At 31.7% G+C, this 26,369-nt stretch overlaps 1 protein-coding gene across 1 annotated transcript in view; it reads right to left on the bottom strand.

The window, feature by feature from the left end:
- The window catches only part of LOC115891761 (MAGUK p55 subfamily member 5-like), a 65,023-nt gene that overhangs the window by 21,136 nt on the left and 17,518 nt on the right, over positions 1–26,369 (bottom strand). The window contains 2 exon segments of the mRNA XM_030912323.1: positions 5,270–5,542; positions 11,753–11,987. Coding sequence (XP_030768183.1) covers positions 5,270–5,542; positions 11,753–11,987 — 508 coding nt within the window.

Here is a 26,369-nt window from a genome sequence, read left to right as displayed (position 1 = left end):
GAAAGACATCCTAACTTGCTACAGCATTGGCAAAGGACAGTTCCCCAGACAAAATACTTCGCAGATGCTTCGCAGTAGTGATGTGTTTTATGCACTTATTTAGACAAAATTAGTTGACGGAACCAAAACGTAACTATCAGTAGATAAGGGTAGATAATTTATTTTACTATTAGTAGATAATTTCTTTATTGTATATTCAGGTGCATATTACATTTATTAAATTTAGCTATTTGGAGTTAGTCAATTAATCAAAATAAAAGTTATGTATTTATATTCCTAAATAAATAAATTTAATGTTTCAATGCTTTCAATGTTTCCTGTAAGCCTATTTTTTAATGCAGTTTTTAGAGAAGGTTTTTTACCACGTTGAGTAAGTTCTTTCTACTTGACGACTTTTATAGCCTTTTTTCTGTAACATGTATTTCCATTTCAGTGTCCTGAGGATGGAATAAATAAATTCCGAAAGATTGACCATTAACAAAGTGTATTAATTCTAGTCCAAACCCTTCCGACTGCAACCTCACTAGTTCCTATATTTTCTTTCTCACTAGTCAGTCGATACTACTCATAGATACTACTGTCTGCCTAAATAAATATATGAAGGAATACATACAATATGATCGAAAAAACGGCGTCAGCGATCATTTTATATATAAAATTATATGGGGAATGTCAAAGATGTTCATTTCCCAGCCAACTGGACGCTGTTTTTTCATACGTTAGTCCTTGACTTATTATTTTATTTACAAACCTACCTCATACTTGTATTAATAGTAAAGTGGATATCAACAGAAGGAACTTTAATTACAGATCAAATCAAATGTATACATATGTATTTATAACACAATTGTTAGGTGACATTGAACATAATACATCTTCAATTTAAATGTCTGTGAAACAGTCATAATTGGCAAAACTTTGCTGATGACATTAAAACTTTGAAAAGCTAAAATAAAAGTTTGAAAAGCTAAAATAAAAGTAAAAAGTTACGAGATACACAACACCAATCAAACAAGATAAGTGCAATGTTTATATTATATAAAATCCTGATTAATTTTCGTCATTCATTTGCTGTAATTTGTCATAAAACCACTACTAGTTTAAAAGTTTTTAATGTTTATTATTAGTATCACAATGAACTGCACGTAAACATGTCCATTCCAAGTGTTTTCATGAAAAATTATGAAACTTTAAACTGCATCAGCAAAATTATTAATAAATCACTAACACACTCACATCATAAACTATTTAATTCACATTTCTCATCAAGGAACAATTACTGTTTACATCAAATCAAAGGTTGAACTGGTGATACGTTTGTTGCTGGAACTTCTATATTTTTTGTACACCAGTTGAAGGAAACATTTACTTTAGCAGCTTATATTTTTCTTCGGCCGTGTATGCACTAAATAGAACCCCATAATAAAACATTTTTATAATAACAACTTAGGAAAAGAATATCTAAAACCGGCATCTGATATAACCTAACTAACTTTTCAAACTCAAATTTAAAGTATTGTATTCACAATTTTACCCACGCACATTGCTCAGTTCGAAAAAAACACGTTTCTAAAAGCTAACTCTGGTAAAATTCTTAGTATCCCTATCAAGTGTATTTTTAGTATCCCTATCATCACAAGCGCCCCTAACGGCGATCTTCGAACTTCATTTAGATCATGAAATCTGGGCCCAAAATTTTTGCGTTCGATTCGCCTCCTCCTTTTAGACTCCATAGACTTGATTAAGGTTTGCAGAGCTTCAGCATTTGCCATAAAATAGCGAGCAATTTGTTACAAAACCATATAAATTATATATCACTGTAATCACAAAACTTCAATCTATTTCCGTATTGTAACGGAATTTTAAATTATGTCTTTATTTTCGAAAAAAATTAGTCCAAACATAAGGCATATTTTGTTGATGATTAACCATCAAAATCTTAAAAATAAATAAGTTGTTTAAAAATGTGCTACAATACGGATGTAGTATAATCCTTTATCTTTAATTTCCTTCTTCATTTGTGTAAAAATACCTAGCCAGTTTTACATAAAACGTTAAATGCCGAACGCTTATTTTTCTACTTTTCGGACTAGTGAAATGGACTCTTAAGGCGTCTTATTACACATATACCGACATACCATAACTAAACCATAGTTCCTGATGTTGAAAAGAAATAAACAAGTAAACGGAAAACATATCTAACAGGTCAGCTGATCATGGCGTCTAGCACGATTATGTAATTATTCTCGATTCAAGCAGTCATTGTAGCAATAAGCAATAAATTTTTTGAGTCATACTTTATAATGCTGCTGTCGAACCCAAAACTGATGCAAACTCAAACGAACCCAAAACTTACAATTTGTAAAAATCTAATCACTTGGCTACCATACTCCGTGTCGTATGTAGTGAACAACCCTGTATAAACTGCCCGTCAAATTAAATACCACAGCGATTTTATTACTGCAATGAAAAAATGCTGTTCGTTTGATCGTGTTATTTTTTTAATAAAAAGTATATTTGAATACATCGGTGTCCCAAAAATTAGAAGAAATAAGTTTTTAAAAAGTTTCTCCTAATTATAAAATAAGTAAATTACACGAAATTTGGTGATTTTTCACAAGATTTGGATTTTTTGTGAAGTTGAAAGAATATGAAGGTTTTTTGAGGCTCAGTTGAAGAAATTCGCTAGAAATTTTTTGGCAACACTGCCTGCAGTAGTAATATTAAAGGTTTATTCATACATTCCGATTACCGTACCGTGACACTCTCGTTCAGTTAACATCAATGACGGATATTCAAACATATTATGCAAGAATTTTATTATTCTTCGATTAAGTTTGTTATAGTGGTTGTCTCCGATATTTTGCGATATTAAGTAGAGAAAAATAACCAAATACGGAATAGTATCCCTAAAATGAAATACCGCTATTTCTCGGAAACGAATACGCCTCTAATCGCAAAAGACAGTGATTTGTGATTTTTAATCTCTTTCCATCATTGTACTCACGTGCAGGTTTTGCCTTGTCATTCAAACAGGCTTTATGGACACGGTGAGAGTGTTTTCTTTCAGCCCTATGAGAAAAGTTTTTAAGGTACGCAGAAAGTATGTCTTCATACGTGATTACTAAAATATTGTATATTATGACAATGCATTGATTACGTTATGATTGTTTGATTGTTTGATTGTTATAGTGGTCTTTTCTTGTCTGAATATGTGTTTAATAAAAAAAATTGATATACGTTTTGATTAGTTTGAAGTGTTTGTTTTATAGTGGTCCATATTTAGATGCCTTTATGTCCAACTTGTTTTTGAGAAAATTTTATACTTTTAATTAATATATGTAACAAAAAACAGTTATTAAGTTATGTGTAACTGTATGACTGATAATAACTAAGAACAAAAATTTCTGTTTCACAATACCTTTTTTTATACATATAACATAAAAACTTTTTTCCTCTATACCCTTTTGCCTTTGTGAGCACTACTAAGATTCGTACTGCATACGTTCCAAATGACATCAGAATTGGATTAACTTTTTTATAGAATAAAATTCTTTTAAATTTCGTTTGTAGAAAACTGTTTTCTTTTAAATTTATCGCCCTCTGTTATGTAGTAGTGAAACTACCGCATCAAAATATCTGATTTGGAGACAGGCTTTAAAAGCCTGTCTCCTTTTGAGACCTACGATTTTTTACATGTAACGAGGCTTCTGTTGCGTAGCTAGATATTCTGTGCTTCCATACATTTTTTTGGCGGACGGACTGAAGCGTATCGGAAAAAGCGTTGCCAAGTTCTTACATTTGTACCAGCTCTGGTAAAATTTTGCTGATATTTATTCATTCTTTCACCTCTTAATTTAATCTATTACCTTTTTCAAAAGATGCAAATTTTTAAAATAAAACTTTCATAATGATATAAATTGTACAATAAAAAGTATGGAACTGTTACGGAAAGGAAGTATAGCGTCAATACAATAAAAAATACGGAACGGATATGGAATGGATATGGAATGGAAACGGAAGGTATAGTGAGAATAAACCAATTTATCCGTTGCGTATACGAGTACAATTAGCATAAGCTAAGTCTGCCCAACGAGTCAGGGACAGTCAGGGAAGACTTCCACAGATGACATTCAAAATATGACAGAAAACATAATGTACTTGTGTGAATAGGCCTTTACCTTTGTTGTAAATAATTAAAATATTAGATTCAATAGACGTGGGTATTATAATTTTATGTGCACATACGCTATTATACTCTGAGTGTGTGAATTTAAAGTTGAAGGCAGCGCAGCGGTGAAAAAAATCTATATACAGGGAGAAAAAAAATCGCCAAAAAGCCTCGCGTAATATATGAATGCCCCCTTATACCTATATAGACAATAATAGTTTATACCGGGTGCGTCCAAAAGTGGCTCACCATTATAACTTTTTATTTTTTCAGATTAAAGAACGAGATTTGGTATGTTAGTAAATGACATATATTAGGATTGATTGACGTGTTTCACTGGAAATTACTACAACTTTTGAATTGAACGATATTGTCGGTATTTTTTACTTTATTCGATCGAAAATGACATTCTGACCTTTGACATTTTCGCACATGCCGTTCATAACATATATATAGAAAATATATAGAAAATATATAGAAAATGACATCCTGAATAGAATGACATCATATGTCAACTTTTGACATTTTCGAATAAGGTTTATTTGAAATTGTAACATGCGGTTCATAACGAAAATTTGACTCGCAATACCAAGTGTGTGGTACCAAATTATTCATAAAAAAATATTTTTTCCAAATATGCTAATGAACTACCCTTGTTCCATTTGAAAAAATTGAGATATGATTAAAAATACGATTTAGGCATTATTTAACCGGCCAGGACAATATACCATCAAATCTATTTTTCCAAGGCTCCTTGATTAAAAATTAGTGGTTTTAACACGACCATGGCACTCTAGATTGAAATTTAAAAAACGATTTTTTTAAGCAAAAATGTAAAATGTAGACATATACGTCACTCTATTCAGAGTGTCATTTGTAAATATAAAATAAAGTAAAAAATACTGAGGGTGCCACTTAAAAATCAAAAATTGTAGTCATTTCCGGTAAAACAGGAGAAATGACAACTGAATACGTCAATCAATCTTAATTTATGTCATATACCAACATACCAAATCTCGTTTTTTATCTGAAAAATAAAAAAGTTATAGGGATAAGCCACTTTCAAGACACACCCGGTATATAATACCAAACACTGACCTGATATTTTTTGATACTATCCATTTGTTCCCTGGTTGGTTCCATCACTTTATTGATCGTCGTATTAGAAGCGTAGGGTACTGCATTTATGTTATTATTATTCACTATTCGCGCAGGTAACTGGGGTGGTGCTGTCTTATTTCCTAATCGAGCATCAGGTTCGATTTTTAAGTTATCTCGAGAAGGTGGTACTGGTTTCGGTGGTACTTGAGGCGTTGCTTGTGAGGCCGGGACATGGTTATGCTGGGCATTGTACGAACCATTCATAGAAGGCTGAAAAAGTACCAAAATATAATCAAGATTGTTTGAAAAAATTATAAAAAATGTTTAGAATTTTTTCCAAAGCAGGCCTACATACATACAAAATATACAGTAGGGTGGGTCAAAAAAATCGACTATTTTGTTTTCGCTTTATACTCTTAAAAAAGATTGTAGACACCCCAAAAAATTATCTCCAAGTATATGAGCTCTTAATTTTAATAGGATTTATTAATCAAAAACTGTTAAAATTATTGCGCATTGAAGTTTGACTATGAATATCTTTTAAACGGTTAATTTAATCACAGATTATAAACTCAACAAAATGTCAAAAGCATTGTTTTTCACGGTTCCAATTTTCGGAGTCGCGCACTAGTTAGGTTACTAGTTTGCGCACATAGCACGCCCACTTATGGTCTCTAAAATTGTGCACAGCGCCTGACCGGCCCAGTTATTACGCTGTTTAAACGCGAGTTTATTTTTGCGCACAGGAAATTTTACTCGTTTACTCATCATCATAAAAAGCAATTTTCGTACTACGAATTAGGGATAAGATTTTTATCTGTATACATACAATAGTATACCTAATCTGTGATTTAATCGACTAATCATAAGAAACCATTTATGTAGAGCGGTGAATTTCCTACAAATATGAGTTGAGCGTATCATAATGATTTTTTGTTAACGAGTTATAAAATTCATAAGAAAAAAGAAAACTACCTTAAAATAATCAAATTTCAACCTTTAATAACTTTCGAACGGTGAGGTTTACAAAAAATTATAAGAAACCTTTTTTGTAGAGAATTTCCTACAAATATGTGAGACGAGACATTTTTTCCAAATAGAGTAGGTACCAAGATATGAATTTTTCTTTCCAATAATAAGGAAAAAATAGAAAACTGAAAGGCGGGGACCTTCCTATTAAAATTAAGAGCTCATACTTGGAGATAATTTTTTTGACGTGTCTATCAACCTTTTTTAAGAGTATAAAGTAAAAAAAAAATAGTCGATTTTTTTACCCACCCTAATATACAGGGAGTTCCAATATTCCGTGTACATAAAATAACTACTTACTTTTTTAATCGAAATACGTTAATTGGACAAAATTAGCTCTATAAAAAAGTGCTTCGTTTGTCCGTTAGAGGGCACCAATCAAAAATAAATCCAAACGTCAATTAATTTAAAATTTCTGATAAGCTTCATGTCAAATATCATTTCCGGTACTAACATTAATATTAAGTCAGCTTCGGAAAACCCCTTTGTTTTCTCAAAAGGTATGCACGGTGGGGTTTTTCTACAAGAGACAACAAATGTAAGTAAATACTAGATAGCCTATTTTACGAAAAAAATCAGTCGTCGGTGGAGTTGGAAAATATTGTTACTAAAATTTATGTAAGGGTGGTTGTAGTTTTCATCCTCCCCGTACTTTTTCTAGATTTTACATAGACGTCCAAAATTCTTCAAAATCTCATTCAAATCGGAATAACGGTTCTTAAAATATCTTAAAATATGTGTTTCATGCCCTCTAACGGACAAACTTTTGTACACGGTAGCGCCTCTCATACGCCGCGGAGGTTCCAAAAAGAACGACAATTTGTATTGTAATGAAATTTTGTGAGCATATGTAGGTTAATTTAGAGCACTTTTTAAAAATATAAATAGTTCTACAGGGTGTCTCCAAAAAAAGTTACATATGAAAGTTGTGTTTTTTGTAATGGAACACCCTATCCTATATATTAATTGATTTTTAGATTTTGGGAGAAAAATAAAGGTGAGTTTTATAAGAAAGTATATGACTAAAACGTAAGGTTTTTGATATATTTAACATTTTCTAGAAATAAAGAACAATTTTTAAATTACAATAAAAGCTACCTAAATTGGAATTTACTCGGTATAGCCTAATATGTAGTTAAATTAACAAGTGAGTTAGTGAGCCAAAATTAGTATTGAACATTGGCCACATTTAAAATCATGTTACTCTCTTATTTTAAATGGAACACCCAGTATATAAATCCGATATTCAATGGAGAATGCATGTCTCTTCAAAATACTATTAAGGTTGCCTACCCCTCAAACAATGATTTTCCTAGATATTTTCATTTACATGATTTGATCTGAGTAGATCTTTATTATTTGATTAAATCTAGGTGGCTGTGATATGTCTGACGTTACTTCAACATAGCTGTCTAATTAGTCCAACTTTAACAACTAGTTATCATTTTGTGTCAGTTAAAATAAAACAAAATTCTCAAAAATTTGCCGACAATGCAAACTTACCCTACATCAGAAAGAATTGACATGATTCACTTGAATACTTAAATGCTCCTGATTTTATCTAGTCTAGATTTTTTTTTATGGGGATATGAAAGTGTCGACAACATGAGAGAAATTATTCTCCTACATATGCTTTTTAAATTGAAAAGATCCTTTTGAAAAGACAATCATTTTATGCAGTTAATAGGAAAGGAAGTATTTTGAGCATTTGATTTCATCTAGCTAATTTTTGTGGCATAATTATAGGTTTATATATATATATATATATATATATATATATATATATATATATATATATATATATATATATATATATATATATATATATATATATATATATATATATATATATATTCAAACAGGTGTCTTGGGGATGCAGTCTAATAAGAAGGCCGTTAGTTCAAGGAAAAACCCTTTATTGTTTAGTCAAGCTTTCGAGAATTCAATAAATGTACAATAAAGGGTTTTTCCTTGAACTAACGGCCTTCTTATTAGACTGCATCCCCAAGACACCTGTTTGAATATTTTTCTCAACTAGTCAGTCGCGTAGACTACCCATCTCTTTATTATATATATATATATATATATATATATATATATATATATATATATATATATATATATATATATATATATATATATATATATATAATATAGGATTTGGTTTAAGTATTTAATACTCATTTCCAACTACAGCCTATTGCTGCCTTCCCGTTACCCTACGCCACACATCTCGATTTAGAGCGTCATCAGCTTCTAGGTTACGAGCTTCCATTGCTTCCGTAACCGTTCCGTTCCAGGATTTTCTAGGTCTACCTCTCTTTCTTCTGCCCTGGGGAGCCCATTGAAAAACTCTTTTTGGCCACCTGTTCTCCGGCATACGCAGAACATGTCCAAACCATTTTAAGCTGGATTTGATATAACCTGACCTCGATGTTTGTCTTTTTTTCCATCCTAGATATACCTGCACTTCTTCTAAGGTAGTCCATTTCAACAACTTGGATTTTGCGCTTCGCGTCTGCACTCAGAGTCCATAGCTCTGAACCATAGCAAAGAACTGACTCCACCAATGTTCTTCCAAGTCTCTTTTTAGTTGTTGCAGATAAGTTTCGGTCCCACCAGAGGCTGTTAAGACATCCAATAACTTGTTTGCTCTTTCTGAATTCGGGTTTGTATTTCTTCTTTGCCCAAACCCTCGTTGTTGATAGTAGCACCCAGGTATTTAAATTTGTCTACTTGTTGAATCTGGACGTTATCATTAATGAAGACTTCAAAACGAGCGTTGGAATTGACAGCTAAGTATTCGGTCTTCTTTAGACTAACCTGAAGTCCCCATTTGTTGTATTCTTGATAAAGCCTCTTAGTCATGAACTCTAGATCGTATGAGTCCTGCGCAATCACGATCATGAACTCTAGATCGTATGAGTCCTGCGCAATCACGACCTGATCGTCTGCAAAGCTCAGGGTAAATAGTGTGTTGTCCCCAATGGGTATTCCCATACCTTGACATTTCGTCTTCCATTCCCTAAGTGCTACTTCGACGTAAGCGTTGAAGATCAGAGGAGATAAGCTGCATCCTTGTCGCAACCCTTTTGTGGTGTTAATTGGATTAGATAGCCTGTGTCCTATCTTAACGTACGATTCATTTTCTTTATATAGCTCTTTTATTATATTAAGCAAAGGTCTATCTACTTCTAAGATATTCAAGACTTCCCATATCTTGCTGCGGGGAATAGAGTCGTACGCTTTCTCCAAATCAATAAATGCTAGATGGACTTCTTGATCTACTGCTATCTTTTTTCCATCACCTGCTGCAGGACAAAAGGTTATCTGTGCAAGATTTCCCCGGTGTGAATCCGCTTTGATCTTCCGAGATTTTGTCACCAATACTGTCCCTGAGCCTACCCTGTAGCACTTTCCAAAAGTCTGCTGACCGAACTGTTAATGCTTAGGCCTCTATAACAAGTGGGGTCTTACGATTTCCCTTTTTAAAGATGGACATTATGTGAGCCACTCGCCATTCTCGGGGTAGTTTACTTTGCAGGCAGCACTGGTTAAATAGATCTGCCAGACGCCAGCGCAGTCTTTGGGTTCCACACTTTAACAATTCCGCTACAATATTACCAGGACCTGGTGACCGCCCATTTTTCATTCGATTGAGATCTTGATGGACTTCTCTTTCGCTTATCATTAAAGTGCCTGCAAGGTTGATCTCATCTTCTACTGCTTGAAATTCTGGTCGGTTTTCTGTCAGTAATTCTGCATAGTAGTTGCGCCATTTTTCTATATCCATTCTATTCAAGAGCTTGTCCATTTGATTGGTTTTCATTTGTCGGATTGTTCTCCATACCTCAGTACTCCGTGCGCCCCCTATTAGACTTTCCACTTGCTGACACCTTCTTTCCCAAATATCTGTTTTTCCTACCTTAATGGCGGCTCGTACCTCTCTATTTTTTTGCTTGTAATGACTCCAGTTAGTATCTGTTCGGTCTGAGAGCCATCTTTCATAGAATTTTTGTTTGTCATTGATTAAGGCCTTTATGCTGTCAGTTATCCAAGCTGGTTCATCTTTTTTTTTTCTGCATGTTCTGTTCACCTAAAACTTCGAAAGCTACTTTTTAATTAGGGTTTTAGGTTGGTATACTCTAGTTCTACATCGTTACAGGCTTTCACTTCCTCTAGGGCTACATCTAATCTTCTCTGGTATAACCATTTAAGGGCTACTGATACCGTGTTGTAAAAATAAGGTAATTAAGGGCTTATTTTTTGGTATTTATTATAATTTTGCTAATATCTTCGGTTTGAGAGAAGATATCAAGATGCGGTTTTCGCTGACTTTTTAAGATTTTAGTACTCTTTACTGTCAGCTAAAATTACATATACTATTGCATTTAAATTTCTTGAAAAAACGCGCAATGTTTGTTAAATTGTAAGACAACGCCCCCTAGCGTCTACGTTCAAAGGCTTATTATTATTGTTTATATGGTACAATATAGAGCAAGAAACGCTCTTTTAAACGAGCCCTCGCTTGTTGGATTCCGATCATCCAGTCCAGAGTTATTAATATTCAAATAAAAACAGATCTAACCTTCCCCCACCACTTTATTTTGGTAGATAGGGGAAAATGGCTTTAACAAAAAATATTCAAAATTTACTGAAGATTATGAAGGTGTTACCTATAGTACACCTTATCTAGGCAAAATTGTGTAAAAATTCCATTTTCTTATTTTTTGTTGCAGTTGCGCCCCCTAGCGGTCGTTCTAAAAACTTGAAAATAATTTCCAGCAATTTCCCATAGCCTCTTTAGTTATAAATATTTTTTTTTCCGCAGCCGCTACGGCTAATACTTTCCGAAATACAGCCAAGAGCTATTCTTAGTGGGACACCCTGTACATAGACCAACTACTTATTTTTTGAATCGAAATGCGTCAATTGGAGAAAATTTGCCTCTATAAAAAAGTGCTTCGTTTGTTCGTTAGAGGGCACCAATCAAAATAAACCCGAACGTTAATTAATTTAAAATTTATGATAAACTTCATGTCAAATATCATTTGCGGTAAAATTAGTATTAAGTCAGCTTCGGAAAACCTTTTTTTTTCTCAAAAAGTATGCGCGGTGGTGTTTTCTACAAGAGCACAACAAATGTAAGTATATCCTAGAAAGACCATTTTACGAAAAAAAGTCGTCAGTGAAGAAAATATTTCTACTAAAATGTATGTAGGGATGGGGGTAGTTTTCACCCTTTCCGTACTTTTTCTTGATTTTTGTGAAAGTCAAATGTTAAAGCGCTCAGCAAAATATAGACGCCCAAAATCCTCCACAATCTCATTCAAATTGGTTCTTAAAATATCTTTAAAAATGTGTCTGATGCCCTCTAACGGACAAACGAAGCACTTTACGTACTAATTCTGTGTCCACGGAATATTGGAACACCCTGTACGAAATCCTTACCGTAACTGATGACTTTGGGGGCGGATATCTAGGAGGTGTCTTGTTCCTAGCCACGAAACTATCCGGAACATCGACGGCCATCTCTCGATGGGCCTGCCCATCGCTTCCCAGAGGCACCATAGAAACCATGTCTATATTATTTTTACTGTCCAGCAGATCGTCCAGCGATTTCTTGACCGAGTCCTGTAGTTCCGGATCTAGGATCACGATACTACTGCCCGAACGTCTTCGAGACCTGGAACAAGAGTACATATTTATGTATTAAATAAATAAAAGTAAACTATGGTATTAAATATGAAAATATGTAATCAATAAAGTAATGGTTCAAAATTATCTAAAAATTAATATAAGTAGTGTCATAAAGACCGCGTAGTATACAGGGTGTCCCAGGTTGAGCGTGCATTAGAAGTTTCTAGAGAACCACAATATCTAGATCCGAGATTTTTTGCACATCATTGTTTTACAACAAGATCTATCGATTAAAAATATTTTTAATATGGCGGCACTTCCGGAAATACCAGAAGTTGACGCCCCCATTTTTTATTACATACTTAAATTCTCTGTAAAATTCTATGAATATTGATGTTAAACACTCTATATCTAACATTAACCGTTTTTGAGAAAAAAAATATTCAAAATTTTTGGACGAAAAAAAATACCTGTCAAAAAAATTTGTATAGCCTAAAAGTCAAATTTAATGATTACTACAGCTGCTGTGACATAACGAGAGTACATGCAGCTATCTATTTCAAAAATTAAATTGTTCAAATGTCATATCATAATGGCGGTAGCTGTCATGGAATTGAGCGATTAAAAAGTTATTATTTTTTTTTCAAATGGAAACCCACTTTTTTATTTCACTAGTGAAAAGGTTTTACAATTCGTTATTTTTAACTATACATGTTCCAATACCAAAAATAGATCGTTTTTAAGATATTTAAGATTTAGTTTGAAAACGTACATTTTCCTTGATTTTTCTAGCTTGCTTTGACATTGTCAAAAAGTCAGAAAATTTATTTCCATCTGCCAGAAAACAAATTATTTCAATTTCCTATATTGTAATTACTGCACTTACTGCAGCTTAAAAGTTTAAAATGTGTATTTATAAAAATTTATATCTTGTATTTTCGCTAATGCATAAGTGATATCTAATAGTTGATATTATTAATAATTATTAATAAAATATAAGTACCGTATCAACCCTGAAAAAAAAACAACGCCAATTTGGCTTGCAAATGATGATCGATAACATTCTCCTTTTTGAACAAAGTGTCACAAGATGACATGGCCGATCCCTTGCCAGATCTATTGTTTTACATCATTTGACGTTTAAAGTCATAGGCTACTGGTTAATATCAAGAAAAATATACGCTTTAAAACTAAATTTTAAATAACTTAAAAACGATATATTTTGGGTATAAGAACATGTATAGTCAAAAAGTAACGAATTGGAAAGCCTTTTCAGTAGCGAAATAAAAAAAGTGGGTTTCCATTTGAAAAAAATGATTTATGATACTTTTTTAATCTCTCAATTCCATGACAGTTGCAGCCATTATTATATGACATTCAAACAAGTTAATTTTTGAAATAGATAGCCACATGTCTTCTCTTTATGACAAAGTGGCTGTGGTAAGCACTAAATTTGACGTTTAGGCTATACACATATGTTTGACAGGCAGTTTTTTTTCGTCCATAAATGTTAAATATTTTTTTCTCATAAACGGTTAATGTTAGGTATAGAGTGTTTAATATCAAAATTCATAAAATTTTACAGAGAATTTAAGTATGTGATAAAAAATGGGAGCACCCATTTTAAATAAGAAAGTTGCCGTCAACTTCCGGTATTTCCGGAAGTTCCTCCATATTGAAAATATTTTTAATCGATAGATCTCGTTGTGAAACAATAATGTACGAAAAATCTCCGGTGGTCTAGATATTGTGGTTCTCTAGAAACTTCTAATGCACGCTCAGCTTAGGACACTCTGTATACAGGGTGTTTCAAAAAACCAAAAATGTGCCAACTCTCGTGGCGAGATTCCCGACGCAAAAAAAAGATTTAATTTTCATTTCAACAAAGCTAGATCCGATTCTGCTTTGTTTCATAGCTACAAGGTGTAAAAGTCAGGTAATATTTTTTCGAATTATTATAATTTTCTTCTAAGTAATTTTAGCGTTTCCAGTGAAGTTTTGAGGGTAAAAGTTACTATAAATGCGATATATTTTAAAACTAAAAAAGTATCGATATATTCACCAGAGACGTGCATATGGGTTATCACTGGAATACTTTTCTAAAAAAGCATATACGCCACTGACATATTTAAAAGATATAATAATTTTCTTATTAGTAGGCCGCGATAGATAATAAAAAAATCAAAACGGTGTGTGTGTGTTTTCTAAAATATTCATGCACACACACACACATATTAAAATTTTATTTAAGACCAAAATTTTTTGAAAAAAAAGCAGTTTAATGCCGATTAAAAGTTGTCTCTTGATATTTTGTCGATTTCGGCCTCCTTGATTAGATAAACGCAATTTTATTAATTTGCCTTGATCCAAGTCTAATAGCAACTTTAAAAAAAATTTAATATCATTAACTTGCAAAAGTTTTAAATAAGTACTTATAAATTCCTCTTAAAAAAAATATGATAAAATTTCAAATAAACATGGGTATGGAAATGCATATGTTACAGGATGTTAAAACTTTTTAAAATTAGTTTTTTTGTAATTATCTTAAATTATATTATTTTTTATTTGAAATTGCTGTAGGTTGGACTAATAGTAATAATATTTAATAATAAATTAAGTAAAATATGCAATTTATTAATTTTATTTTTATTTTAATTTTATTAATTGTGATTAATAAAATTGCGTTTTATCTCATCAAGAAGGCCGAATTCGACAAAATATCAAGAGATAACTTTCAATTGACATTAAACGGCCTACACAATTTTGATATCAAAAGAAAAAGTCAGTGGCGCACATGTTTTTTTTAATATTCCAGTGATCACCCATATGCACATCGCTGATGAATTTATCGACACTTTTTAGCATTAAAATATGTAGCACTTATAGTAACTTTTACCCTCAAAATTTCATTCGAATCACTAAAAGTACTTGGAAGAAAATTATAATAAATCGATAGATTATTAAGACTTTAACACCCTGTAGCTACGAAGAACCAAAGCAGAATCGGACCTATGTTGATATGAAAAATAAATCTTATTTTTTACGTGAGGAATCTCCCTATGAGAGATGGTACATGTTTTTGAAACACCCTGTATATACTCTTTTGTATTCCATACCTAGCACCAAATTCCTTCGTTCTGAATAATAATAAGCATCTACCAGATTTATGACGTAAACTATTGTTAATAAGACGTTGTCTCGACAAAAGTAGAATTTCATTTTGTATATGTTATGTCCATTGATTTCAAATTCAAATTTCTAAATACTGGGACATCCACTGTCCTCTGTCCTGTAGCACGAAAAAGATTTTCCACTTAAAGACCACTTAAGATTTCCGAAACACTTGAAGATAGCTATAGGATATTGTACAAGACAAATGTGTAGAATTTTGTGAAGAATACCAAAACTTAAAAAGATTAATATACAGGGCGTTGCCTTTAAAATTAGAAAGTTAGTACGACACTCTATAAAAGGCATCAATTACATGTTTATTTGATTGTTTTAGGGCTCTTTTCTTGTCTGAATGTGTGAAATCTAATATACGTTTTGATTTGATTAGCTATAGTGGTCCATATTTGGGCATCTATTCCATATTTAGGTACCTACCTTAATGTTCAATTTGTTTTTTAGAAAATGTTATACTTTAAATTAATATATCTAACAAAAGACAGTTATTAAGTTATGTGCAGCTGTACGACTGATAATAACTAAGAATAAAAATTTTTGATTTACAATATCTTTTTTTATATAACACAAAAACTAAATGGTATTAAGCCGCAAAGACGCTTAACCATCTTGAGGACCTGCCGTCATTTTTCTAGACGTAAATACTTCCGTTTTACCTGGCACGCAAACGCGGTGTTGCCAGATTTGAAGGATTTCCTTCAATATGAAGGATTTTACAGTCAAATTTCGTCGATTGAAGGGCTGAAGGATTTTTATCTAAAAATTAGATAATATGAAGGTTTCTGGCAGTTTTGGACAATAAAAATTATTAGAATACCTATGTAGTAGAAGCATTTATGATTTTTTCCCAAATCTATTTTTTCGCTTTAACGGTGTTTAAGTCAGGATGCCTCAGTTTAAAGCAATGTTGCTGTCAAAAAGTCCGCAATTCAAAAAATTAATATAGATACATTTTTATCTTTCAACGCATCTTTTTACACACATACCGATATACCATAACTAAACCAAAGTTCTTGATGTTGAAAAGAAATAAATAGGTAAACGGAAAACATATCTAATCAGTCAGCTGATCATGGCGTCTTGCACGATTAGTTATTCTCGGTTTAAGCAGTCATTGTAAGCAATGCATTTTTTGAAACATACTTTAAAATACTGCTTTTGAGTATCTATCACAGCATTTTTGATCATCTTATTTTTTATATAAAAAGTTTATTTAAATACATCGGTGTCCAAATATTAAATACTAGCGTGTACTCGCGACTTCGTTCGCGTCGAATTAATCATTTGTAATGGTGATGATAAAGCAAAGCAAGAATTTCCATTAACATACAAACTGGATAAAATTTTCTCACATTTATGTCAGCATGAGAAAAAACAATCGAGAAACCCCTGCTTATCGAACCTCTACACCCCACACTCAATCCGTTTGCCAAAAATCAGCTTTAAACGTCAAGCAGTTTAAGCAGAATCGTGATTACATCAACGATCATATTTTATGAACCACCCAGTATAAATTTTTAAAAAATCTTAAAATATGTAAAACAACAAGATAAAATATACGCGTTTAAGAGTTTTTCCGAAAAACTCGCCGGTTTTTAAATAAAAATTTTCTAATATTTGAGGGGTGGTTTCACCCCCTTAGAATTCGAGTTTCGAAAAATCCCTTCTTATCGAACCTCTACACCCTAAAGTCAATCCGTTTTCTAAAAATCAGCTTTTTACGTCAAGCGCTTTAAGCATGATTAATCAATTACCAGATTTTTCGAAACACCCTGTATACATTTTTAAAATTTCTTAAAATATGTAAAAAACAAAATAAAATATACCTGTTTAAGCGTTTTTTCGGAAACTTGGCCGTTTTTTAAATAAAAAATATTGTAATATTTGAGGGTTGGTTTCACCTCAATTGGAACTGGAATTTCGAAAGATCCCTTTTTATCGAACACCCTAAGAATCAACCTGTATGCCAAAATTGAGCTTCTTACGTTGAGTGGTTTGAGCAGTATCGTGATTAATCAGTGAGTCAGTCACTTAAGGATTTTATAGACATATACATATGTTAGTATAGAGTATAGATTAGCAGATATGTTTTTAAAATTTGCCTCCTAATTATAAAATAGGTAAAATACACAAAATTTGGTGATTTTTCACAAGATCTGGATTTCTTCGTGAAGTTGAAGAAATATGAAGGTTTTTAAGGCTTAATGCGCTCGAAAATTTCTGGCAACACTGCGCAAACCTGACAGGTAAACCGTTATATGTAGACGGGGCTTAAGACTAGGGTAAACAGTACTAGATCTACTAAATACTCAATAGATTAGGTATAGAAAATAAACCATTAGTAATTCAAAGTTAATATAATGACGGTACAACAAATAATATATTAATTTTCCTAAAGTGCCTTAATAATTAAGAAAATATTGAACAAAGCCGGAAAAAATAATATCCGACATTCATAAATATTTCCTATAATTTTAAAAGTAAAAATAATTACCAATATCTGAAAAATTTCATTTTTTCTCCTATTGATACCTCGAGTACCATTATGCACTTCAACAGTCTTTTTTTATGTAATGTTTTTCACTGATTGTCTAAATCACCAAAGTACTATAAACAGTTCATTATAAAACTCAACAAAACACAAAAATAATACAGCAAACAACGGCATTTCAAAAATAAAGGTACTGCCTAACTACCATTTTAAATCTCGCGTAGGTACTGACTGGGCTCGGTTCTTTTCAGGACCAAGAACAAGTGGGTGTAACGAACAGGTACAAAGGAAGGTAGTTTTGATGTTAGTACCGACTCAAATTCAATGAGTACCTCGATTGGAATTCCTCGGTTACTTCCGATGGAACAGAGAATTTCTTCGTGCATTCTTTCAGCCTAGGTGGAGTATTTCTTTGGTCTGCGTACCAAGCAAAGGTAGTACGTAGGTACTTATAAAATTTTCTGTTTGTTCGAGTCTAGCTTTTACAGGGGGTCTCTTATATTAAGACCGAAAGATTTTTATTTTTTCGTTTTATTATTGACAAAAATTATATTTGTATTGTTTTGTATTAAGGTGGCTTTGGTGACTATTGTCGTAAAAAATTAAAAAACGTAAAAATATAACGATACAGGATTGGTTTAAATAAATATTAGTGACACCAAAAAATTAAGGATATTAAAAAAAATAACTGTGATAACTAAGTGTACAAAAAACAAAAATCTTGTAAGTAATACTCTAATATTTTGTATTGCCTCCCCCGGCTACTATAACTTTTTATTGTTAATCTAAGACTATAACACTCTGTAGACATCAGTTTATAATGTTAATGACGCTGCAAATATATTGTGTTATGTTTTTCCATTCTTCTTCAAGGACCAAGCGAATATTCATAATTTAAGCCATCTTCAACAAGATCAATGACTTTTGCACAATTTTCGATACTAAGAACCATATCCAATCGTACACAACAATAATCACTAAAGCTACACCTCGTCATTATGAAGAATATCATCAAAAAGTAACGATAATTGAAAAAATTGCAAAATGTTTGTGGCAAGTTCATTTTGCTCTTAAAAATTAACCAAGGCATGTCAGTCATGAGTCAAAAAATAAAATATTCAGGAGATATGGTTGCGACCGAAAAATAATGTTAAGATGTAGTGAATATCTGACTGTAAATTAATATTATATTATATACAGGATGGCGCACCTCATTCGCCTCGGTTGATTATACGAAAACGGAAAGATGTAGAAACAAAATATTTTAGGGATATATGTGGGGAGATAACGTGCACAATTTAAAATTATTTTGAAATATACAGGGTGTTTCAGAACTAAGATCCATACCGAAGTTATATTTTTTCTTATGGAACACCCGGTATTTTATTTCATTTTAGGATTCTTGAGCCCAAAAAAAGGCATTTATTATAAGGGTTAAATATGTTTAAAATCTTTAGTTTTTGAGATATTTAAAGATATTTAAATTTACATGCTGCAATAGAACAGACTATTAGCACCCTGTACATTACTTTTCATAATTAATTGTTATGCTGAGTTTAAAGATAGACAAATAAACTTTACTGAAAAATGGTATTGGTTGCTTAAATTTATACAGGGCTATCAAAAATTGCTGATCTATTTTAAGGATATATTTTACATAAAAACTTTGTTATTTTAAATGTAACACCCTGTATTTTTTTAAATAAATCTAAGCAGATTCAAATGCTCTCTCAAACTATATTAGGGTTTCCTATATCTATCTAGCTCAGATTCAAGATGGCTGGTGTCGCCATGGCAATTTTTTAGTGACAGTTAGAAACTATTTTCAAAGACGACATTAGTTTATGGACATTATTTCATTATTATTTATATAACAGTTTACTTAAATTTACCTACAATAGTTTAATAAGTAAGGATTCATTATTTTATCAAGAAAAATAAAGCAGTATCTGCTGGCGGAACGAATAGATATGTTACTAGTGATATTATTTTGTGAGGAAAATTGCTTCTTGGCCTCAAGGGCTTATGCTCAAAGATATCCAAATAGGAATATTCCTGATAAGAGTTTCTTTGAAAAACTTCTTGTTCTATTTCGTTTGGTAGTGTGGTTTATTAAAAACCTATTAGGCAGAAACCTGTCGTTGGAAGTGAAGAAAATGAATTTGCCGTAATTGGCTCTTTTATAGAAAATCCATGTATCTACAAGTCATCGTAAAATAATTCAAAGACTACTTCTTCGTTTTTCTTGATAGAATAATAAACACATATTTAATAAATATTATGTATTAAACTGTTGTAGGTAAATTAAATAAAAGTAAACTGGTATAAATTTAAATAAGTCCAAAAACTAATTTCGATTTTGAAAATATCTACTAGCTGTCACTAGAAACTTGCCATGACAACACTAGCCATCTTGATTACAATTTTATTGAAAAATCGCTTTTTATTCAAAATCTGAGCCAGATAGGTATAGGAAACCCTAATATAGTTTGAAAGAGCATTTAAATCGGCTTCGACTTATTTATAAAAATACATAGTGTTGCCTTTGAAATAACGAAGTTTTTATGTAAAATAAATATTTAAAATAGACCAACAACTTTTGATAGCCCTGTATACATTTAAGGAAGGAATAACATTTTTCTGTAAAGTTTATTTCTCTACCTTTAAACTCAACACAAGAACTAATTCTGAAAAGTAAGGTACAGGGTGTTAATAATCTATTCTATTGTAGCATGCAAATTTAAATATCTTTCAATGTCTCAAAAACTAAAGATTTCAAACATATTTAACCCTTATAATAAATACCTTTTTTTGGGCTTAAGAATCCAAAAATGAAATAAAATACCGGGGGTTCCATAAGAAAAAATATAACTTTGGTATGGATCTTAGTTCTGAAACACCCTGTATATTTCAAAATAATTTTAAATTATGCACACTACCTCCCCACATATACCCATAAAATATTTTGTTTCTACATCTTTCCGTTTTCGTATAATCAACCGAGGCGAATGAGGTGCACCACCCTGTATATTATAATGTCGAAAACTATGTAGAACGTGATTATACAGTTCTGAAACTAACTAGACGCATCGTGTGGAACCGCCTTTACAAGAAATCTCACCGGCACCTAATGGCGTGACGTCATTTTTAATGGCGTCTACCTGTTGACAATTATGATCATAGTTTATGATATAATAGGGGAAATAGCATAAAGAAAAAATAATGAAGGTAACTTTTAAATATTTTGAAAGCTATATGATATTTAGGCTTAAGCAAGCTTAATATTTATACAAAGTTTAAAACTTTATATTTGACGACAAGTAGATTAAAAGTAATAAAAATGGGTGTCTCTTGTCTCTGTAAAAAAACTGACTGACTTGTAGTTTTGTTAACATAACATTTGTAACACTTTTTTGAGCACTCTGTATAATATTTACTAAATTAGGTAGAGGTTTTATGAAAAAACGCATATCGATGCTGGAAAATAGTTTATTATCTCTCACTCAATGTCATTTTTGACAGAAACTTTCAATTATTTCAAAAAACGGTTAAACTTGGCCATACCCGGTGTTTCTAAAACGTGGCCTACCCCTATAACTTTTTATTTTTTCTGATAAAAAAATAATGTATAAAAAATAATATATGATATAAATTAAGATTGATTGACATATTCAATTGTTTTCGGTTTTCGGTCGCTTCCTGTTTCACCGGAAATGACTACAACTTTTGCTTTTTAAATGGCACCCTCGGTATTTTTTACTTTATTCCATAAAAAAATACATATTAGGTATGGGCCAACTTTTGACATTTTCGCTTAAAAAAATCGTATTTTAAATCTCAATCTAGAGGTTTTTTTTAGGCTGTGTTATGTTAAAAATGTTAGTATTTTGCTTTGAATAAGAAGACTAAGGAAGGAGCATAATGCTATCCATGTATTCATGCATGGTGGGCGGAAAAAGCGCCATAAAAGCACTCTAGGGTGGGGATCCTTGACAGTTCTGTTTGACGATTCATTTGACACATTTGAATTTGATTTGAAATTTTGTGGATTTGTCAGTCTTTACGGAGCTTATTTTATGTTATTTATTATTTATTCTACTACTGATATTTGTATAAAGGTAGTAAATCTAGATGGAAATTCTGGCAGAACTTAAATTAACAGTGACACTATCGCGATTTATCGAAAAAGACTCTAAAATAGTTGGTTGTGTAGCGTGCGGTAGATCTCGGCAAAAATTGAGTGAAATAATGGAACAACTTTTCGCTAGTAAGTGACTATATAATATACATACGTGTAGTAAACCGATCATTTATGAAATTCACTTAAATTAACTAAATTATATATTTTTCTTGCATTTTAGCTTTTATTTATTACTTGTCAAAGATTAGATGTCAAAGAATTTAGATACGTTAATTTGACTGCTTCAGTAGCGTATCGGATGTTTGTGTTAATAAATAGTTATTATAACTTATCTATTTTTATTAGAATTATATATTTTTATAACAATTTTAATAACTACCAACATTTATTCACAACGTAAAATAAAACAACAAATTATTGAGTCTACCCCACGTCTACCCTACATCATAGTTTTACATTTTTTAAATAAAATTAGAACGACACTGATAAACCGGAATTTAAGTCGGCCATATTTGAGGCCCATCGCGGTGTACCTAACATTTTTGATATGCTCCTTCCTTAGTCTTCTTATTCAAAGGTATTTTGGCATAAATTAGGGATTTATTGACGTATTTCAATTATTTTCGGTCACTTCCTGTTTCACCGGAAATAACTACAACTATTGATTTTTAAATGACAGTCTTGTTTTTTTTACTTTATTCGATAGAAAATGACAGTCCAAATAGAATGACAACATAATGACAAATATATGTCATCTTTTGACATTTTCGCTTATGGTTTATTTAAAATTATTGTAACATGCAGTTCATAACGATAATTTGACTCGAAGTGTGCTACCAAACGATTCGTAAAAAAATGCTTTTCCAAATATGCTAATGAGCTACCCTTGTTCCATTTAAAAAAAATTGTGATATCATTAAAATAACGATTTGGGCATCTTTTAACCGACCAGGACAAGACACGAAAAATATTAGATAATCAAATCAATTTTTCCAACGGTCCTTGATTAAAAGTTAGTGTTTTTAATACAGCCATGGCACTCTGCTTGAATGATCGAATTTTTTTTTTAAAACCAAAATGTCATTTTCTATCGAATAAAGTAAAAATATACTGAGGGTGCCATTTAAAAACCAAAAGTTGTAGTTATTTCCGGTGAAACAGGAAAAATGACTGAAAACAATTGAATACGTCAATCAATCCTAATTTATGTCATATACTAACATACCAAATCTAGTTTTTTTTCATCTGAAAAATAAAAGTTATAGGGGTGAGCCACTTTTGAGACGCACCCGGTATTTAAATTAGTCTTTAAAAAACTTTTAATAGACACGTTACTTAAAAAAACTCTGTATAAGTGTAAAAAATGTACCTCCTGTATATGGATAACTGAATATATAAAATTATCACAGACATTTAATACTTTTGAAGAAAAGAAAGTTATGACTGATAACTGTCAAAAAAATATTAACTCTAATGGTTTAACCGTTTAACTTATTACAAGCTGCTTGAAGAGATAATTAAAGTAAATGTTCCTATAAGGCAATGTGGCTATATATCTACTAATTTATTTTTATATTCTTTTTCACTCTACTCAAGTATAGCTTAGCCTTAAGCTCAAGACACTGACGTAACACAGAGCGCAGAATACAAAAAATATACCAAGTTATCTGATATTTTAAATTAAAATATCATAAATAATGAACCTAGCTTAAAAAAGTATTTTTTAATTTAACAAAATAACTTTACTTTTTATTGTGATATCTTAATAAACTGTACTGAAAATGAACTTGTGCAGCTTTTAGATAACACGTTGCCAATCAGAGATAATACTTTTCTTACACTTGTGCAATAATGACACACAGACATTAGCGTGAATAGCCAGTAACCAAAATTTGTTTATTATTATTATAATATAATAAAATTATTGTCTGTTACTTTTTAAAATTCCAATAACAAGGCAAATAAAATACATAATAATATACAGGATATCTCATTTAAAAGAAACATAAGTTTGAGACACAAAATTCTACGTGAAAAACTCTACGGCATTCATTTTTCACTTTTCCAATAAGTTAAAAGATAACTAAGATATACGAAGGGGGTCACAATGCAACATTTTAAAATTAGCCCTGTATATCAGGAACTCAAGGGGACTAGAACCAAGAGTAGCATCTTTAGTTTCATAAAAAATAAAAACCGCATCTTTGTATCTCTACTCATAAGCGAGAAACCCTGTAAAACACACGAAAATGGGACATCCTGTACAGTACTTTCAATTTATTTTGTTCCGCTCTTAAGTGACTAATTTTTTTTTGTTTTTGGAGTTTTTTCCGAGAACATTTTTTATTAAAAAATGAAATTGTAGCGTTCCATTAAGAAAAGTCAATTTCCTTTAACTTTCCTTTATTTTTATGTCCCTTTCTGGTACTTCAGGTAAAATAGTCGTAGATTTAAAGTTATTTACTACCTCCAACAGGTAAAACTGCAGGTACGGCACTAAATCTCTCTGAAAACCCTGTATTGGCCTGTATAGTATTTTCAGTTTATTTTGCCCCACTTTTAACTACTAAGACCGAGGACAGACGAGGCGGATTTTCGTCGAAGCGGCGTGGAACACTGAGGCGAATGGTAAATCTAGCGGGACAAAACATCAGTAGCGTTGTTTGAGATTTAAATAAAATCTAAGAACGTAGCAAATGGTCTAATATATAGTAACCATAGAGTTAAATTCATTTATTTATGTATTAACAACTCGCGGCGCACAGTGCGTTAGATGGTCATTCTAGCGGGACAACAATCTTGTATTTATTTATTTATTAATAAATTAAGTTGTTAATAAATAAATGAATTTAACTCTATGGTTACTATATATTAGACCATTTGCTACGTTCTTAGATTTTACTTAAATCTCAAACAACGCTACTGATGTTTTGTCCCGCTAGACTTACCATCCGCCTCGTGTGTCCTCAGCCTAAGACCTTTTTTATTTTTGGATATAGAGCATTAATTAAATAAGCAAATTATAGGGTTCCTAATCAAGTTAAGTTTTATTACTTATTAGTAAAAATTTCATACGCTGTCAAATGCCACATTTTCATACTACTTTTATTTATTAATGGTTTTATTAAAATTTAATAACATAACATTTAATCATCATCATTTTCAGTTTATTCGACCAATTCCAATTATATTGTAGCCTCACTCACATATCTAGATAGCCCATTGTAGTGTATTGTTGGTTATTCAAGTTATCTCTCCTAAGTTCCTAATATCATGGTCCCATCTCCCATCTCAGATGTGGTCTTCTTTTAGGTCTCTTAATTTCTCGTGGGTACCATGCTGCAGTTTTTGTGGTCCATCTGTTGCCCGTTCTTCGTGCCAGGCGTCTTGCCCATTGCCACTTCTTTCGATAAAGCGACATTCTAGAATTCCATGCTAACTTAACCCTGTTCATTTCTGGTAGTAGATATCCTGAGCTGTTTATTAGTTGTTCCAAATCTTTTGAGTACTACGATTTGGGTACTCAACATTGGGAATAGTAGAATCCACTATTCCAATGTTTAGTTATTTATTAAAATATATTTTTTGGTCTACTATAGTTCGTTGTACAGGGTGGGTCAAATTCGACGCTTTTAAATGGAAACACCCTTTTCTATAGGAGATAGACAAAAACTAATATCGGTGTCTGGAGCTCAATTTTTGTCAAAAACATGATGGTAAAAACCGCATATCGATATATGTTGCCGTTTCGGAGTTACGGGGTGTTTTTCAAAAATATGCATCTTTAAGAAATCGCTGTAACTTTTTTGCTATGGAAATTTTTTTATTTTTATGAAAACATTTCCAAAGCACCTTTTTACGTAGAATTTAATGGTTTATGTATAATTTTTTTACAATTAATAATTTAAGAATTATCAACAGAAAATTTGATTTTTTATATGGGACACCCTGTATATTTTTAATTTATTGAAAAGAATTTAAAATTACCTTTCCAAAAATATAACACACTTGATATTTTACTCGATTCCTCTTCGATATATAGAATATATAAAAATTCGCCCGCTTTAAACAAGTAGGCTTGGAACGGCATCGGCTGTAATGCAAAAAAATTCTAGCTGTGAGCATCAATTAAAACGAAAATAATATTTGCTATGAGAGATGCAGAATCTTATAACAAGTTAAAATAAATTTAACCAACATCACACACAACACTATATCTAATAACAATAAAAATAAATAGCAAACCAAGACATGAGATTTTGCTACAGGTGTTCGACATATCGACCGTCTTCTGTTATGGACAGTTTTTGAACATTTCTCGCGGAATTCATTAACTCAGTGGAGGTGATAGTGAAAGATACCCTCTATAACTGCTAAGTATTTCTAATTTATACGGAAGTCTAAAATTAAAAAAAAAAACTTGTCTAAATTATACGGAAGAATAAGGAACCTTTATTCTTCCGCAAATATATCCATAGGATTAGATCCATGGGCACTAAGTCAGGCGGCCTCGACGGCCAACGGCTGGGATCTTGGTTAGCTATTCAATTATTCTTGAAATTGGCTGCAAAAATTTGCTGATAACTTCAGCGTTCAGAGGCGGTGCGTCG

The sequence above is a fragment of the Sitophilus oryzae genome, unplaced genomic scaffold (genome assembly GCF_002938485.1).
Source record: "Sitophilus oryzae breed Bouriz unplaced genomic scaffold, Soryzae_2.0 scaffold_1197_pilon_pilon, whole genome shotgun sequence".
Lineage (NCBI taxonomy): Eukaryota > Metazoa > Arthropoda > Insecta > Coleoptera > Curculionidae > Sitophilus > Sitophilus oryzae.
This window is presented reverse-complemented; position numbering and strand designations above follow the sequence as displayed.